The 18,241-nt window shown below is 36.9% G+C and overlaps 1 protein-coding gene across 1 annotated transcript; it reads right to left on the bottom strand.

The window, feature by feature from the left end:
- Positions 1 to 5,530: 5,530 nt before the first annotated feature.
- On the bottom strand, positions 5,531 to 7,607 carry LOC146723910 (uncharacterized). The gene is made up of 2 exons (XM_085480939.1): positions 6,466 to 7,607; positions 5,531 to 6,362 (listed from the first exon to the last, which is right to left on the bottom strand). The coding sequence occupies exons 1-2, from the start codon at positions 7,535 to 7,537 to the stop codon at positions 5,812 to 5,814; spliced, it is 1,623 nt and encodes a 540-aa protein (XP_085337065.1). The 5' UTR covers positions 7,538 to 7,607; the 3' UTR covers positions 5,531 to 5,811.
- Positions 7,608 to 18,241: the final 10,634 nt, after the last annotated feature.

Consider the following 18,241-nt stretch of genomic DNA (forward strand, 5'->3'; position numbering starts at 1 on the left):
AGCAGTATACGTATTCTCAGAAATATTTTATACTTGTTCTACATTAAATAGTTCAGAAGAACAGGATGACTTAAAAAACGTTGATTTGCTGTAAACTTTCTTCCCGTTATGAACATTTCCAGTGTGTTAGTGTTTTGGAAAATACCGTCTGCGCATAGTACAGACTTGTCTCTATGCATGACGCAATTTTCTTTATTTTCTGTGCTGAATTCATACTTTCCAATATCCACTTTTTTGTAGAATATACATCTTTCCTTATCAATAATTTGCACTTTACTTTGTTGATGTAAAATCGGATAAGTCTTGTCGTCTTGTTTCTCTTTCTGCTCTTCTTCCTTTAGTCTGTTACAAATTTGTTGTAAGGGGTGTTTTGTTGTTTTAATTTTTCATTTTATTTTGTACAGAAAGTTTTTATATTTGAAACAACTAAATGTATCTAGTAGACCGTGCAACAAGCAGTCTGCAGGTAAAGAATAAGACCGTGTACGTTGTGATTGATAAACTCAGGACCATAAAGAACTGAATATTTTTAAACAAAATACTGAATAAGTTGCAAAGCATAATCATTATAAACTGAATTATAATGCAGGACTACATAAAATGCGAATAGCGCATGATAATGCCATAAAATGTGTATACATGTTCTTGTTTCTCATATTTTGTAAAACGATCGGTCCAATGTACAACAAAAATTGTCTTAGTTCAGCAGCTTTAAAGTACTCTATGTCATCTAAGCTTTTTGGTAAGCGGCCAAAATCTTTAGGTACATAATTCTTTAAAAATAATATTTGATCGTTAATGACTTTTTTCTTATCATCAGTGAAGTGAATGTTTTTTGGTCCTCGCAATCAAAACATTATCAGTTTTTTCATTACATCAAGAAATACTGGATGCATACCATCAAGAGGTACTTGCAAAACTAACCCGATGTTAAGATTTTCAAGAGGAGTTGCATCTTTATGAAATTCATCATCTAATTTGTTTTTAAAACTTGCATCAGTTCGTAAGTCTACATTGATATCTGGAAAAGCTAATCGATTATTAATAAAGGTACTACTTTGAGTACATTTAGTGCAACTGTAAAATCCCGTGTGACCTTTTGTACATAAAACGAATGATTTAGCAGAAACATCGCAAAGTAATTTACTGGCCTTCATTTTAACAGTTTTATTGCATCCATTAAATCCATTATCTTGCAAATGTTTGAATTCTGTAATAAATTCACTTAAAAATTGATTAACATCAGCTGGTTTTGTGTGCCCGTGATAAATTCCAGCTACAAAAGGTTTTGACGCTTTTTGACTAACTGAATCTACATGTAGAGAAATAAAAATTGGCCAAAATTGACTTTTTGAACTGTTTGAAATAGGTAATCCGTCTATGTTTATACTAATGAGTAACACTGGTTCTAAATTTTGAAATAAGAAATTTTGCATTTAATACTGTCATTGATGAGTCTACGAATTGTATTCTCTATACCAATGTGACAATAGAAACCGGGGGGCATATTAATTATTTCATAGGGGCACGAATTTGGTGTTTTTAAAAGAATACGCGAGTCTGCAGGAAACTTTGGATATGGCACTCCTAAAATTTGCAACAAATCGTTAATGGCCCGTTGACTTAATAAATGTTTATATTTCAGAACCCATTGTTTAGTAGCATCAAGTGCAAACTCTTCAGTCGCAGATGAAATTTTATCGTCAAATTCTACGTTACATTTATGTAATTGAAAATCATCATCGACGAACGTTTCAATATATCTTATAGATTCTGCCTCATCTATTTCTTTTGGAAATGCTGCAGTACACTGATTTTCAGTCTGTGCAAATTGTTATGCGAATATTTATTTTATTTTTATTTCCTTTTTGCGTTGCTGATGCAGTTTTAGTTTGTGATTTATCATTTATTTTAATTAATTTGTGATTTACCAACAAAGTTTCTAATAATTCTTTTTTGATTATTCGACGCATGTCTTTTGGACACAAAGCATTTATTTATTTTTCCCATATTTTTTTCTACTTCTAATCCGCTCGCGCAAGTATTTACTTGGAACAATAAGTTTTCTAAAACGTAAAATATTAATTAATTTTTAGGTTAGTATAAGTTATAAATAAGTTTGTTGTTGATTTCTCTCAGCAACAGGAGTTTGAGTGCGCGACGTCATTGATATTTTATTATACTTGAGAACTTTATTATTAATGTACAAAACAACCGGCACACAATTATACGAGAAGATTGTAATACGTTGGCACACTACGCGGTAAGTCCCCCGACTGCTCGGCATACGCGAGCACATCGTGCGTTGTCGCAATTCAAGCGACCAATCATAACGTGCGAAACAAAAAATTAAAACGGTGAGTGCAACCGCTTGCAGCGCGCGACATTTGCCGCGGTTATCAGTATGTCCCTATATTTACTTTCTGATACGTGGAAGCCGCCAGCGGTCGCAATCGAACAATTATAATAATAGGAGTAATATTTTGAGACTTATTTGTTGCAAAATTGCAATTTGTTAAAAAGTTATGATCATTTATCAACGATAAATTGTAAGTTCACTTTATGAGGCTGCAAAATTAAATCTTTTAATAATATCGTATTTATAGTATAACGTTAGTGCGGAGTAGTAAAATGTTTTTCAAAGTTTACGTTTTAAATGAAACGTTTCAAGTACATAGTGAAATGAATGTTTTAGAAACATAGAAATGCTAGCATTGAAGTAACGTTTATAAAGTCGCAAAGAAAACGTTTCATACGAAATGTTACTTGAACATTACAAAACATTTCATTTGTGACGTTCCAAATTGTCAAATTAATGCGGAAAAGCAACGTTTCTAATACGTTTTACGAACTGACACTAATAAAACGTTAATTTGAGACGTTTACAGAACCTTTTATTACCGTTGCATGTAAACGTTTTAAATTTGCTTAATTATAGTCGAAATGTGACGTTACCAGAAAGTTACATGTTTAGCGGGATCAGTCGTCAAATTGCGTTTAATTTATGTCGGAGTTCCCAAGTCACAATAAAAGAAGTATTGGATGTATTTATACATGAGGCGGTAAATCCAATCGTAAAATAATAGAAATATGTTACAGCATTTAAGGTAATAAGTTATTTAAATAGTGACAGCACAGATAGAGAAATAAATATATCAAAAATAATTAAAAATATAAATAAAAAGAAATTAAAAACAATAGAAAATTAAAACTAAAATAAAATTCATGAGAATAAGAATAAAAATAAAAATACAAAAGAAACTCACATAATTATAACTCCCCACAAGTATGTCGCTCGCACAAAAATAGTTATATAAAAAACGATATAGACTATATTCTGTTAAAATAAATTTATGACTAAAAGTGTCTAAACACTAAATAATATTCAGAGATAGGTAAAATCGTCAACATTAAAAATATTATAAATAGAAGAACAAAGTCAGATCCAAAAAAGTCGGTAACAGTAAAAATCATAATAACATTAAACTAAAGTCAAATAACAACATCAAATTATATGATAATAAGATTCTAAACAAGATAAATATCTTCGAAATAACTGGAATAAAATCACATATATTCTTTTATAATATTAAAAAAGGAAAAACAAAAAAGATATCCGTAATATGTTTCTCTAATAGTAAACTAAATAAAAGGCAATTTATTAATTATTGACATATATGTATCCGGGAGTAACTCAGTGTCCACTTGCAAATTGAAACTGTTTTTATGTCTTTTAATATAAAGCATTTCAGACATTAATCTTTTTTCCAAACTCGGTTCGTTATCTAGGATTTGTATCTCATTCTAGTTAAAATCATGCCCCGTCTCAATCCTATATTCTGTAATGACAGAGCGAGTCGCAGAATTATTTTTTATGTGACAACAATGTTCATTAATTCGCATTTTCAGTTGCCTTCTCGTTTGTCCCACATATGATGTGTCGCAATTTATACAGTTAATTTTATAAACTATGTTGTTATAGTTCGTTTTGTCCAAAGGAACCTTAATAAATCTGTTCAGCTTACTGAAGCTAATGTATGCAGTTCTCATGTTAATTTTATTAGTAATGGATTTAAATTGTTCAGATATGAACGAGATGTAAGAAACAGTGAAAAAACCCGAGGAGATTCGTTCATCGCTCATTCCGCAATTGTCCGTGAGGTTGTTATATACTTTATTAAAAAATGAATTCCACAGACGTTTACGTATCGTATCGAAAATAAATTTTAACGGATAGTTATTCTGCAAAATATTGATGCATAATTTTTTTTGGTAAAAGAAGGGATGAGACAAAAAGAAAGCTCTGTCTCATGATTGTGCCTCGTTTTTGACAAAGGGGGTAATGAGTGAAAATTCAAATATTTTCCAAGAAAGCCGATTTGTGATACCAGTCAAAAATAATTCGGTTGTTATTAAGAATGAACGATAAATCGAAAAAGTTGAGTTTATTGTCTACGCTAATTTCCATAGTAAATTAAAGGCGCGGATGAAAAGAATTGAATGTTTCTAGAACATGATCTAAGGAATTAACAAGAGCAGCAAAGATAACATCATCTACACATCTAAAATACATCGAAGGGGCGAATCTTAAATTCTGTAAGGCTTTGTGCTCCAGACCATGCAGAGTGTCTGCAATGATAGGAAAGAGTGGGGAGCCCATGGGAGTTTCAAAGGTCTGTTTATTGCAAACCCCATTGAAATTAAAATAGATAGAATATAAGATCAATTTAACCGCAGAAAGGAATTTCATTTGAGGGATGTCGCATTTAATGAAATGTCATCTCCTGGTAATGCTTTCTATGACCAAATCCACGGGAATGTTCATAAAAAGAGAAATAACGTCAAGAGAGATAATATTCACCTTATCATTGATGTATGTATCTGAAAGTTTATTAACAGATTCAAAACTATTCGATTTATGACTAGTTTAGAGAAATTGTCGTACATTATTTTATAAAGGTAGGTAGCAAGGTTATATAACGGGCTGTTTAAAGAAGACACAATTATTCTAAAGGGACAATTTGGTTTGTAAACCTTCGGGAGACCGTACGCTCTCGGTAATGCACCATCATTACAAAACAAATATTTATAAATTTGTTTCAAAATAAGATTTCGGTTCTTACACCTTGTTAGCATTCCCTCAAACTATTTGTTAACTTGTTTATGGGATTCTTTGTAATAACCTTATACATATTAATGTCTCTGAGCATATGTTCGATCTTACTTACAAGGGACATGTCACAACTGTCCGGAACCGATTTGATTCTCCTTGAAATATGTTGTTAAATACACAAATCTAAAAGACACGTATTTTTTTATACGTGCGCAATTTGAGTTTTAAGGGGTGAAACACCCCTTTAAAGAATAACGGTATTTTTCTTTAGGATCAAATATCTGCTAAACTATAAGAGATATAAAGAAAAAACGTACAACAAATTTTAATGGCTTGAAGAGTACTTTAAAGTTATATGAACAAAAATTTTTTTTTTTTTTTTTTTTTTTAAAAAACCCTCACCACCTAATTTTTTTTTTCAAAATTAAAAATTTTGTTTTACCTAATTTAAAGCTTATTTTTTTCCAAATTCAACCATGTGTAATAAAGTTATGTTACGAAATATCATTTTCGAAAATTAATTATAAACGCTCCCGTATATACGCTCATCCGTGCTATGTGCGTAAGTAATTACCGTCGAACAATAAAATATATAAAAAATGTTTTTGTATAATTCTTATTTATGTTTTCTATGTATTTATAACTGTGTATTGTGTATATTTAGATTTTTTTTAAAATGTATTTGCATTTTATATTATTCACTCATTATACACATTACAATAATGATATTCGACAAAAAAATGTTTCAAACATAATGACTTCTTGCACCAAGAACATCTTACTACAGCTATATTATTGCAACCTTCGATATCACATTTTGTTAAAGTTTCGTCTAAACTAAAGTGTACTGGATTTTCGAATTCGTCTGGTCTTTCATTCGTATAACCACTTTTAAACCACGAATATTTAAATAAGTTTTGATATCGTGGGGATGACAATTGATTATGTATCAAAGATTGCAATTTTATTATATTATTTCGTTCATGTAAGTTTATATTACTTTCCAACAGTAAAACCGCATCTGAAAATCTTTTAGCAAAATTTTTCCAAATTCTGAATCCATAAACATCTAATGGTTGTATTTTCCCTGTAGTTCCTTTCGGTATTATCATAGTAGTAATATGTGTTCCAGGAGGTGTTAAATCCGAAATCATATTGGGGCAATGTCCAGTCCATGAATCGATAAGAAGAACGCTATTAGGACCAATGTTTGCGAAATAAGCTTCTTCTAACCACATTTTAAAATGATCTGTACAAAATATAAATGTTAATTTAATAGTTTTTTTATGACTCTTATTAAATTGTTAAATAAAATAAGGTTGTTAAAAAAAGTAATTATAAAAGGAAAATACCTGATGTCATTTTACCAGATTTCGATGCTTTTACAATAACATTTTCTGCTTTAAATAAATTTTCTTGTACTCTTGGTCCAAATTTACCATTAGCTTCTTTTAATACAATAAATAAAGGGGACAACAAATTGCCATTACAGGATATTATTGGTTGTATCGTATATGAATGGGTTGTTGATGATATGGATTGCACGACACGTTCTACTTTCTTTTCTCCCTGGTTAGACAATGATCTTCCAGAGTGAAGTTCCAATTGGAAACCACTTTGATCTGAATTGTAAATATTTTCAGATCCAAACTGTTCAATAAGAGGTTTTACTGTTTCCAGAAAATCATCAGCTGATTTTTGCAAATCAGCAGAATCTTCTAATGTTCTTCTAGTGACAAACTTCGTAACTTTTCTTGAAACAATTCGGTGAGACTTCTTAAATCTTGCTATCCAACTGTGAGATGCTTTAAATATAGGATTTAAATTTCCTATTTCTTCTTGAGCTTGTAAAGCCCATCTTTTTAAATCAATATCATGAACCATGAATCCTGATTCGACAGCTGCAGTAAATTTATCATGTGTAAATTTGGAGATGTAAGATAATTTTTCTGTACGACTTCCACCTGATTGTATTTGTTCTTCCCATCGCCTTAACTGACGTTCAGATGAAACTCTTCTAAATTTATTTTGTACTACTCTTAGAGGACGATTCCTTTTTCTGTCATTACTGTTTTCATCAGTGTCCCGAAATCGCCAATACTCAACAGCTCGTCTTTTATAAGAACTATCAAAATTTGTATCATCATTTGAACAATGAGGATGAGAATTTAAACTATCTTCATGCCATGCTTCTTCGTCATCTTCAATTATTTCAAAACTATGTAATTTATAAGGTTCTTCATAATCGAGATATATTTCTTCCGTTACTTCCACCCCATTATAATGAAAAACGCTATCCAGTAATATTTTTTTAATGTTTTCCTTTAATTCCACTTCTGCTTCAGTTACTGGCGTTTCTGTTAAATATATTGAATTTATTGACACCAATAAAAGTCTAACAACGTTAAGCGGATTGATAATCATATTCAAAGATGTTATATTTTGCTTTCTATTGCAATAAAAGAACAGTTTACACAGATATTATTACAACGAAAAGACTACACCGACTGTGAGAATTATGCTGCTACATGAACAATTTATATTAACTTATCAGAAATACGTCATCACATAATCTTATTTTATTATTTATTTTAACGTATTAAAGATTTTATTGTAAAAATTATAACTTATCTGGAACACGTACACATAATCTTATCTTATGATTCATTTAACGTAAGATATAAAATTTGTTTATGCCAAATATTGCGACATTGGTATTCGCAAGATTCAATTAAAAAATAATTTTATTATAAAATATAATTGTTTTTAATTTTTATAGAAGAAATTAAATATTAAAGAAATAATAAGAAAGCAGGGGGTATATTTAAAAAATTCTTATTAATTATATTTAAAAATTTTTTTTTAAATCTAAATATACACAATACGCAGTTATAAATACATAGAAAACATAAATAAGAATTATACAAAAACATTTTTTATATATTTTATTGTTCGACGGTAATTACTTACGCACATAGCACGGATGAGCGTATATACGGGAGCGTTTATAATTAATTTTCGAAAATGATATTTCGTAACATAACTTTATTACACATGGTTGAATTTGGAAAAAAATAAGCTTTAAATTAGGTAAAACAAAATTTTTAATTTTGAAAAAAAAAATTAGGTGGTGAGGGTTTTTTAAAAAAAAAAAAAAAAAAAAAAATTTTTGTTCATATAACTTTAAAGTACTCTTCAAGCCATTAAAATTTGTTGTACGTTTTTTCTTTATATCTCTTATAGTTTAGCAGATATTTGATCCTAAAGAAAAATACCGTTATTCTTTAAAGGGGTGTTTCACCCCTTAAAACTCAAATTGCGCACGTATAAAAAAATACGTGTCTTTTAGATTTGTGTATTTAACAACATATTTCAAGGAGAATCAAATCGGTTCCGGACAGTTGTGACATGTCCCTTGTTAGTAAATGTCCCTGTCTAAAGCAACCGTGATATTACCTTTATCAGCTTTCATTAATATTAAATTTGGATTTTCTTTAAAAAATTTATTGGTGTGAAAAACAAGATTCTTAATCTGGGTGTTAACCGTGTTAGAGGATGCAAAAAAAGAGTTTATGTTAATAATGTTAATTTGTTATTCCTGATTTCTATTCTGTCATCTAGCAAACATTTTTAAATATTATTCTCTATGTTCTTGATAAATTCAATGGTTAATCTAATTTCATCTGAAATCGAGATGCTAAAATTCTGTCCTAGTTGTAAAAAGCCTGGAATATTACGTGGAATGGTGACCGATGATAGGTTAACAAACCATTTATTATTGTCAAGAAAAGTATGTTTGTGATTAGTAAATAGCATATGATCTAACTTGACAATACGTATTTTTATTAAAAATAAAATATCGACGGCAATCGGAGCCTGTGCGGACATCATGCACAAAATTAAAAAATTAAAATGAGATCTCAAGTAAAACTCATTTATTAAATTTTAAACGTTTCGACCCACTTCGGGTCTTCTTGCCTTTTCTGGAAGATTTTTGCGTAGGTTTGAAAGATGTTGATTTCTTTTGTTGTTCCTCTTGATCCTTTGCCTGGAAGAAATTTATAATTTCCTCCGTATCGATGGGAATTTCGCTTGACGAATCAGTCGATGTTTCTCGTTCAGATAATGTTGTTTCGTCATTAAGCAGTTTTTCTGCCTTGTCTATTATTCTTAATAATCTTTTATTGAGCTCTTCGTTGAGTATTTTTCTCGATTCTGCTGCCTTTTGTTGTTGCTTCTCTTGGCTGTTTACTTCTGTTTTAGAAGTACTTGGTTTTGGGATATCACTCTCCTCAGTTTCCGTTTCTGTCGAAGACGTATTGAGTTTTGAGGTATTAGATTCGTCCGTATCGGTTTCAAATGATGAATCTTCGGTAGTCGTGTTGGAAGTTGGACTATTGTTTAGTTTTTGTTGTTTTGTTGTTCTGAAATGTTTTTCAGAGTTATTTCTCCTCCAACTATTATTTTCGGAAATTTGATTTTTTCGGGGTTGACGGAAATTAAATTTGAATTTTCGTATTTTTCTAATTAGGTTTTCCTTATATGCGATTTTCTTGAATATTTTCTTCTTTAGGTTGAAAAATTTTTTTGCTTCTGATCGCAATTCGTGAATTTCGTTTTCTAATTTGTGGATTTCTGCATTCTGGCATTGTTCACAAAAATAGGTGCTTTGTTGTTCGTTGCATGATAATTTTCTATCGCCCCCTTCCATTTTGGAAGTTGTTGTTTTTTGAGGCTTTTGTTTTTTTGTGTTGCCCCCTTCTAGATCTGACTTATCTAGAGGATTTCTCTTGGTTTTTCTGGAGATGCTATGAATCCATTTGGTTTTTTGTTTACGTTGACTCTTTTGTGATTTTGTCGCATTTTGGTTATATTTCGTCTTCTTATTCCATCTGTGTTTCTTTTGTACTTGTTTTTCTTGAGTGTTTTCTTTTTTATTCGAACTTGATGGTTTTGTCGATGGAGTATCTTTGATGGAATTTTCTTGTTTCAGGTTGATTTCCTTATTAGACAGATCGTTATTGCGGAGTTTATTGTCCAATTTGGCAATTTTTTCTTGTTTCTTCGCAATTCTGATGTTGAATTTTTGTTTTTCTTTTTGTAGCTGTCTAATTTGTCTATTGAGCTGTTGTTTGCGCTCTGTTATTCTATTTTTCTCCTCCTTACTAATTGAAGAAATTAGTTTAGTTGACGATCTGATATTTTGAAATTTGACGTTGAATTCGTCATTTTTACAAGTTATTGTTGCTTCGAATTTAGTCAAAATATTATGTCCTAGAACCATCTGGAACGACAGTCTGTCCACAACGTAAAATTCGTGTACAAGCTGCGTGTCATTGATGCCTAGATTGACTTGAATCTTGCAGGCTATCGTCATTTCCTGCTCTCCAAATGCGCCTTTTAATTTGCATTTTCGTATTGGGATTCTATCTAGAGTCTCCCCGGCTTTCGTTAGCTTTTCTAACGTATTCGTTGCCATGACTGATATCTCAGCCTTAGTGTCTACGAGAGCACTAATCTTTGTATTACCGATTTTTACATCGATAATCGGATGACATTGAACCTCGTCGTTTGAATCGACTTCGTCATCACTTAGTTCTTTGAGAATTTTTGATGTTCTCATTATTGAAACTTGTTTAGTTTCATATTTTTCCTCTGGTTCCTGGCTGATTGAGCTTTCATCGGATGAGGAAATGGAATCCGTGGACGATACTTCTCTCTGCCGTATTGATGAAATTCCCTTTTTTCCCGGCGCTTTCGTCTCAAAGTTTGAGTTTTTTAGTGCATTGCTGCCTCCCTTTGATTTCGCTGCGTTGTTATTCCGGATCTGATCACAGTCAGATTCAGGAAATTCTACTTTGGGTTTCGATTTTCTCGCTTGGCCTTGGCCATACCAGGGCAGTGCTTTTTGCTCTCCCTTTGAGGTATATGGATTTGTTTTCGCATTCCATTGCGATCTGCGGTTGTATGATGTTGGGTTTGGTGTCTTCTTCTGAGCGCTTTTGTTTACTGCCTTGTCCGTGGATCTTGCAGTTTTCGTTTCAGCAGCTACCTGCCTCTCATCTTGGATTTCCTCCAAAATTGCAGTAAGGTCGGGAATGGTCTTTGTGGTTGACCACTTAATCTCGCGTGAGACTTCCTTATCGAAATGTCTCTTTAGACAGCGGATTATTTCTATATCGCCCATGGGTGGACTTAGGTTTTTGGCTTGTCTTGCTAGATCCAACGCGTAATCGGACATATTCGGTGTCTTCTTAGCGTTGTATTGTCCCATGTATAGTTTTTCCCTAAATTTAGCTTGCTGGTTTTCGCCCCAATAATGCTGTATGAAAGCATCACGAGCTTCGTTGATGTGCGCGAAGTCCTGAATCTCGAACCAATTGGATGCTTGGTCTCTCAGGCATCTTCCAAAGAAGTGAAGAAGATCACGATCGTCGATCTCCTCGTAGGTTGCGATCGAGTTGAATTTTTTAATGAATCGCATAGGATTCGAGTCTTCGGTTTTTCCGTTGAATCTTATCTCATCGAAGGGATTTTTTAACCATCCGCCTCTCGGTAACCTCATCCCATTCATCGGTGCAAAGTACTGTCCTGCGTCGAGTACGTTTTTTGCTTCGTCTGGCTCGGTGGAGCACTGCGAATCGCATCGACTACGCAAAGCGTCGGCGTTCCTTAATGCCGTCAGAGCGGTTTCTAGTTCCTTTTCGAGGTTTCTGATTCTTTCTTCGGCGATCTCCAGAGGTGTCTTCGTTGATGAAGATCCTTGAAGATTATTCTCGGACTTATTTAATGGATTCCTCATCCTTCCGGATCTGAGGGTTGAGACAGGTGAGTGTTGCACTCCCTTGAAGGCTTTTTTGTCTTCGTCTCTATCCATGGTGCCGTAGAATATTACTTAAAATTGCCGGTTCTTAAGCTTTTATTACGTTAAAGAACGTGTTTAGCTTTGTTATTATTATTAAACCCGAGTTAGGTAAATAATGAATAACTTGTTACGGTACGTCCCAGTCGCTACATAAATTTCGCGTATTTTCAGAGATTTCCCGATTTATTTTGTATGTACCCTACGAAAATTTAAAAGATATATTATCGAAACGGATCGTAATAATCGAATTACCCGGTATACTGCTCGAATAATTGATTAAAACCGAATTAAAATGTTAAGTGCTGATAGAGGCACTCTTCATGGTCCGCGCTTTAGGATGCGCGTTCGCGATTTCCGACGAGTTACGAGATGGGCTCTCTCCGTGGTCCGCGCTTTGGCTGAGCGCTAGAGTCGCGATTAGCTTGTAGGTCTCTCTCCGTGGTCCGCGCTTTTCGAGCGCTGCTATTGGTTGGAAATTTACCGGCTCTCTTCGTGGTCCGCGTTTTTTATGCGCTTCTGAAGAATGGAAATTATACCGGCTCTCTCCGTGGTCCGCGCTTTTTACTCGATCGGAATTTTTTATCGAAATAAATTTAATTCCTGTAAAAACAACTGTTAATTGAAATTACAATTAATTCATACCAATGGCTAAGCAACTCAATGCTTTCTTTTATTCGCCTGGTAGAATTAGAACCAACGTTTTTCGTGTATTTTCAGGAAAAGACAAGGAAATGGTATTTTTCGCTTGCATGCGTCACACTTTACGCCAGACGTCACAGTTTGCTTCGTCTTCTTTTATTGGCAAGTGTTAATGACACAACATATTCCATGCACAACGCGGTTTTCTTTGTTCGTTACTTCGCTACGGTACGTCCCAGTCGCTACATAACTTTCACGTATTTTCAGAGCTTACCCGTTTGCTTTTCGCGAATTTAAGAAATTGATCGATAAGCGTCTTATGATTCACGTAAAAAGAAAATATTATTTGAACCACTACGTTGTTATTGACCTATTAATTGTTACGGTATATGATTTTGTTCGATTCGTTTCGGACTTAACCTACGCGAATGAAATCTACCGACGGAACCGATCGTTTCGGATTTTTATCTCCGCACGAAACGATTTCCTAATGCACCACCATTTAAGGCAAGGGTGACTAACTATGTTATTTCGTTCCGAATTTAATCTTTCCGAAATATTGAATCAAATGCACCACCATTTCAGGCAAGGGTGACTAACTCTTTTCTTCGCTTGGAATTTAATCTTTACGAAAGAAAATACGCGAAACTTTGGCTAAAGAATTATACGCGCGTTTAGTTTTACAATATCTCGATTGAATATCTTCGTTTGAATTTAATCAACGCGAAAATACGCGATACTTTTGGAAAAAAGAATTATACGCGAAAATAGTTTTACAATATTTCGATTGTATTAGTTTTACAATATTTCGATTGTATATTTTCGTTTGAATTTAATCAACGCGAAAATACGCGATACTTTTGGAAAAAAGAATTATACGCGAGACTAGTTTTACAATATTTCGATTGTTTGCTTCCGTTTGAATTTAATCAACGCGAAAGTACGCGATACTTTGAAAAAAGATTTATACGCGAGACTAGTTTTACAATATTTCGATTGTTCACTTCCGTTTGAATTTAATCAACGCGAAAGTACGTGATACTTTTGGAAAAAAGAATTATACGCGTTAGTCTTTAATGCCGCGTTTGAAGTTATGGTACGTTACAGACGCTACATTAATTTCGCGTACAAGGCGTAATTTCCCTCTTCTTGTATTACGACAGACTTAATCAAAAGACTCGTGTTTTGGACTTCGGGCCCTTTCCAAGATTTATTGACGTATTTATTGCGTCAACTGTCACGGTTACCAGGTCTGTGTTTGACAAACGTGGCTTGTGAGTCGAAAGTGGTTTAGCGCAAATCTAATCCGAAGAGTTTAGATTTTTATCCATACGAACCGTCGAACTATGTTTCGGCGGCTGTCACGGTCGCCAGGTTTTTGTTAGGACTCCCGATTTATTGGAAATCACGGGCCATTCACAAGGCAATACTCACGGCGGCGTTGCGATAGGTACGCTGTTTCACTGTGACCGGACGGGAATCAGGGTTGGTATCCCTCACCTCGATTTAGCGGTCTCCAGACGCCCCGCTTTCACCTTTATGGTCGCCACTTGCTTTGACCTAATAAGCAAGAAGGTATCGTATGTCGATGATGTCCCTTTGTGCCGAGGATATCAGAGAACGATGCCGCCTCTTTGTCCTTTGTGATGGCTGCCGCGCCGTCTTTGAAGATGGCCGCCGCTGTCGCGCAGGTCGGAACTGCGTCAGACTGTTGCAACAAAGAATTGTCGCAGGGAATCGACTAATCCTTGATCTTTCCTTGTTCACAGGATACCGGTTGATGTTTTTAACGCTTTAAAGGATTCACACCTGGAGGATGATCAGCGTGGGAAACGGAATACGCAGGTAAGTATCACTCACTGATTAGGTTTCACTTAAGAGGTTTATTTCTTAGCGTCCTCAGCCTCAGAATACAACCAAACACGGTTTACAAACGTTTTAGGTCCGCACGCAGGATTAACGCTTTTATTTACATTAGGCGCTACTAATGTCACAGAACAAACACTCGCGATTATTGATTGTCGCTTGTAATACGCGTCGTATTACCTATTAGGTTTTCGCATTTGAACTGTCTCCTCTATCACGAGACAAAGGATTGTCCCGGACAAGCCGTGTTCAACGACTCTAAGAATAGTATCCGCGCGACTATGTCGAGCTCAACGACTCAAAGAATTGCATTCACGCGACTGTGTCAAGCGCTGGTCGCGCCTTATATACCGGTTCTATGCGCTCGCCCCTCTCTTGGCCCGCTGGCCAATCGGCGCGCGCCGCCCCACCGCGGAGCTTCGAACGAATCGCCGCGCTAGGCTCTAAGGTAGGTTGCGCGAGAGTTCCTGTTTTCGCATTTACTGAGTACAAAGCGGACTCATCCAGAGTTCCACTTTTACAATTAACTTCGTTAGGGCTTAAATAACACCAGCGCTTGGATGTTAGACGCTAGGGCGTTACTTTACCATATTATATAAATAAAAAATAAATAAATAACATAAAATAAAATAAAATAAAATAAAATAAAATCACGTTTCATAATAATAAAATAAACATATCTATATCGGATTAGTATAAGGTCGCATCATATCGAATAAAACGTTATGGATAGGTTAACTCAAACATAAAATTACAAGTATCTTTATTGTTGCCGATCTTTTGGGTCTACCAAAAGATTAGTTTGACCTATCTCATTATTCGCTACCTAACTTTGTCTTAATTCTAGATCGAACGAATATATTTTATTATTTTTAGTGTGATGTCTAAGGGTGTCAAGGGATTATTTTACCGTGACCGATAGAATTGATGTAGGTTAATTTTATGTGCTTTGTGCACTTAACGATGTTATTTAAGTATGCTTTAATGCCTTTTAAGCATCCATCAATTGTTCTTATAATGATGTCCTGAATGTTACTTTATTCATTCTAGCGTCACGTGAGATAGCTCTACTAGTTCAGTTGACTAGTTCGTATGAATTATAACCTCCTTTTACCCTTGATAACCGTTAGATCACTTTTTAGTTTTAGGGATTTTTTATTTATGTTTTTACTCTTATCATGCTATATAAAAAGCTAATAAATATTTAAATTACGTCCAGATACCTTTCAACTAAAATTATTAAAAACCGAACTGAAATTAATCACCGAATACCTTGGATCGAAGTTCTCGTCAGACTTGTAGTTGCCATCGTTCATTGACTTGATTTAACTAGTCTTTAATGATTCATCACTAAACCAATGATAGGCTGTTAATTATCATGGATGTCTATTTCTTTGATGATTGCTGTTACAATTCTGACGATCCCTTATCTCCAACTGGATAAAAACTAAAGAACGTATCTGGACTAATCGACTTAATCTAACTTAACCTATATAGTCTTTTTATGTACATATTTACAGGTACCAGGCGTCTTTTTATCCTTGTTGCGATGGAGAGTTTGTGAAGGGTCCTTCCTCCTTCCTATGGTCCGTTAGGATATTTGCCATGGTTGTGGAGTGTCCTTCACTACTCATTATGGGACCTGACTCCGGCTGTCGTGGAGTCTCTGTAGATGTCTCCTCGCGTTGGTAAGTCTGGTCTTGTCGAGATTGGGGATTGACCGTATCGATCTCTTGAGGATCGCGACCAGTGGTCGGTCGCACCGGCAGGGTGCCGGATCCGGGCTTCGGCTGAGTGCCGGTCCCGGGTGCGAGGGGATTGGGTCTCCGAGACTTAAGTCCCAATGCCCTCTCCCCCCCCCACAACAGCGACACCCCCCCTGACCTTGATAGCCCCCATGCCCCTCCTAGAACCCCTCTTGATACCGTGAGGAGGCACCAAGACCTCCTCTTTTACGATACGGGGCTTCGGTTTTGGAATAACTTTCGCCAAGATTTCTTGGCGGAATGCCCCTAGCTTCCTTTCCAGGAGCTCTTCGATCCTGGCAAAGAGATCCTTGCCAGGGTCGCTCCTCTCCTCCGTTCTCCTGTCACCGGACTCCCGCGGTGATGTGCAGGGAGCCGGCAAAGGGTGTTCCGTTCTTTGTGGCGGGGGGGTTTCTAGGCTCAGGACCCCCGTGTCTACTTGGTCACCAAGGTCCATCTTGGTGGCCTTCCTCTCAGGTGCCGGGTTTTTTGGCACCTTGAAGTTGACATCCTGGGAAGAGTCTTCCTTTTCCTCATCCGTGACGGCGCCGGTGACTCGCCATCTTTTGCCCCCCCTCTTCTTCTCGCGCTGGGGGAGCGGTGGTGGGTTGGGACCGTTTGGTCCCGTTTGTTGCGCTGGAACTTCCGGCAGAACCAAGTGGGCTCCATCCATCGCTTTCTCCTCGTGGGCCGGGTGACCCGGGGTGGCCATGACTTGGCCGAACGTTGCGGTGCATATGTGCACCTTGTATGTCCACTGAGTCTTGGAGGCAAACTATCTGATTTCGGAGATGTTCATTCTCTAGCCTCAGCTTCGCGTTGTCGGCGCGAAGACCAGTCCGCATCGCCAGTCACGAGTACTCGACGATGTAATTCGTCCGTCGTCTGTCTGACGTCCACCGCTACGTCTTTCAGATTGCGGACGAAAGTCCCCTTTAGGTTGCCCGATTTGCGGGCAACATCCTCCACCACCCCCATTGCTTCTTCTATGGAAGAAGCCAACTGCTTGACGGTGGAGAAGTGGGGGTCGCTCCGCGACGATCTGATCGTCCGTCTGTCCTCCCTGGCAGACCTTGGTCGGTCGGATGGGGAAGAGGAGGATCCTGGGCCTCGTCTCAACAAAACACCCATACGGGCTGCTTCGGCTCGGGCCCTTCTCTCGTCCGCCTCCTCTTGCGCTAGTTTTCGCATAGCGCAGTTTGCGCAGCTCGTCGCGTGCCTTTCCTACGCCCGCAAATTTACCGGCGAGTGCCGGGTTTTTGGGCTTACGCCCGCGCGAGTCCTTCGCTGGTGTCGCCTCGCTCTCCGATGACGTAACGTCGGCGCACACCTGTTCTCCCTGGGCGATATGGGAGGGTGTTAAGGGGGGCTCCACTGCCCCGTTGTCCGTGAGGGTTGTTGGCTCCAACTCTATCGAGCCGAAGATCTCCCCCTCGGACAGATACCCCAGAGTGGATACCGATGAGCCGGGAGACATGTCCCTTTTCTCGTCCACCCTTTTTTTCTTCTCCGCGGCCTTCTTCGGTGACCTGGGGCCGTGGCGATAATTCGCCACCGGTGTCCCTGCTGCGCCGCTCGCCGCTGTCCTGTCCCCTATTGTAATAGTGCTCCTCGAGCCACTCCTCATCACATCGACCAGCTCTACTGTGGCTGATTTCAACCGGTCTCCCTTCCCGATGTGCTTCTCTTCTAATGAAGTGCTGGCGACTGCTTCGCCGCTTGCCTCCGTATGTTCGATCGGCGCTCTTGCCCCATCTGTGTTTTTTGTTCGTGTGTTATATCTGCAACTCATCTTTGTTTAATCCCATTTTCCCGTCACGGCTCCTGTCCCCCAGGGTATACCCCCACCGGCCAAAGGGTGCCCCGAAACATGACCGGCCACACCTCAAGGCCGGGCCCCAAGTTCCCCCGAGGAGAGGACGTACGTCATTGGCCGGGGGGATACCGCACCCCGGCCTGACCCCGAGCCCCTTACACACCCACGCAGGTTTTGACGCCTACGTGGGCTTTCAG

The sequence above is a fragment of the Nylanderia fulva genome, unplaced genomic scaffold, assembly GCF_048542155.1.
Source record: "Nylanderia fulva isolate GAGA-0341 unplaced genomic scaffold, ASM4854215v1 Scaffold160, whole genome shotgun sequence".
Taxonomy (NCBI): Eukaryota; Metazoa; Arthropoda; class Insecta; order Hymenoptera; family Formicidae; genus Nylanderia; species Nylanderia fulva.

What these genes read in the sequence shown, in the direction of transcription:
- LOC146723910 (XM_085480939.1), bottom strand. Translation starts at nt 7,537, where the DNA reads ATGATTATCAATCCGCTTAACGTTGTTAGACTTTTATTGGTGTCAATA. An exon ending in ATCTGGTAAAATGACATCAG is followed by an intron (nt 6,363 to 6,465) that starts GTATTTTCCTTT and finishes TATTTTGTACAG; the next exon opens with ATCATTTTAAAATGTGGTTA.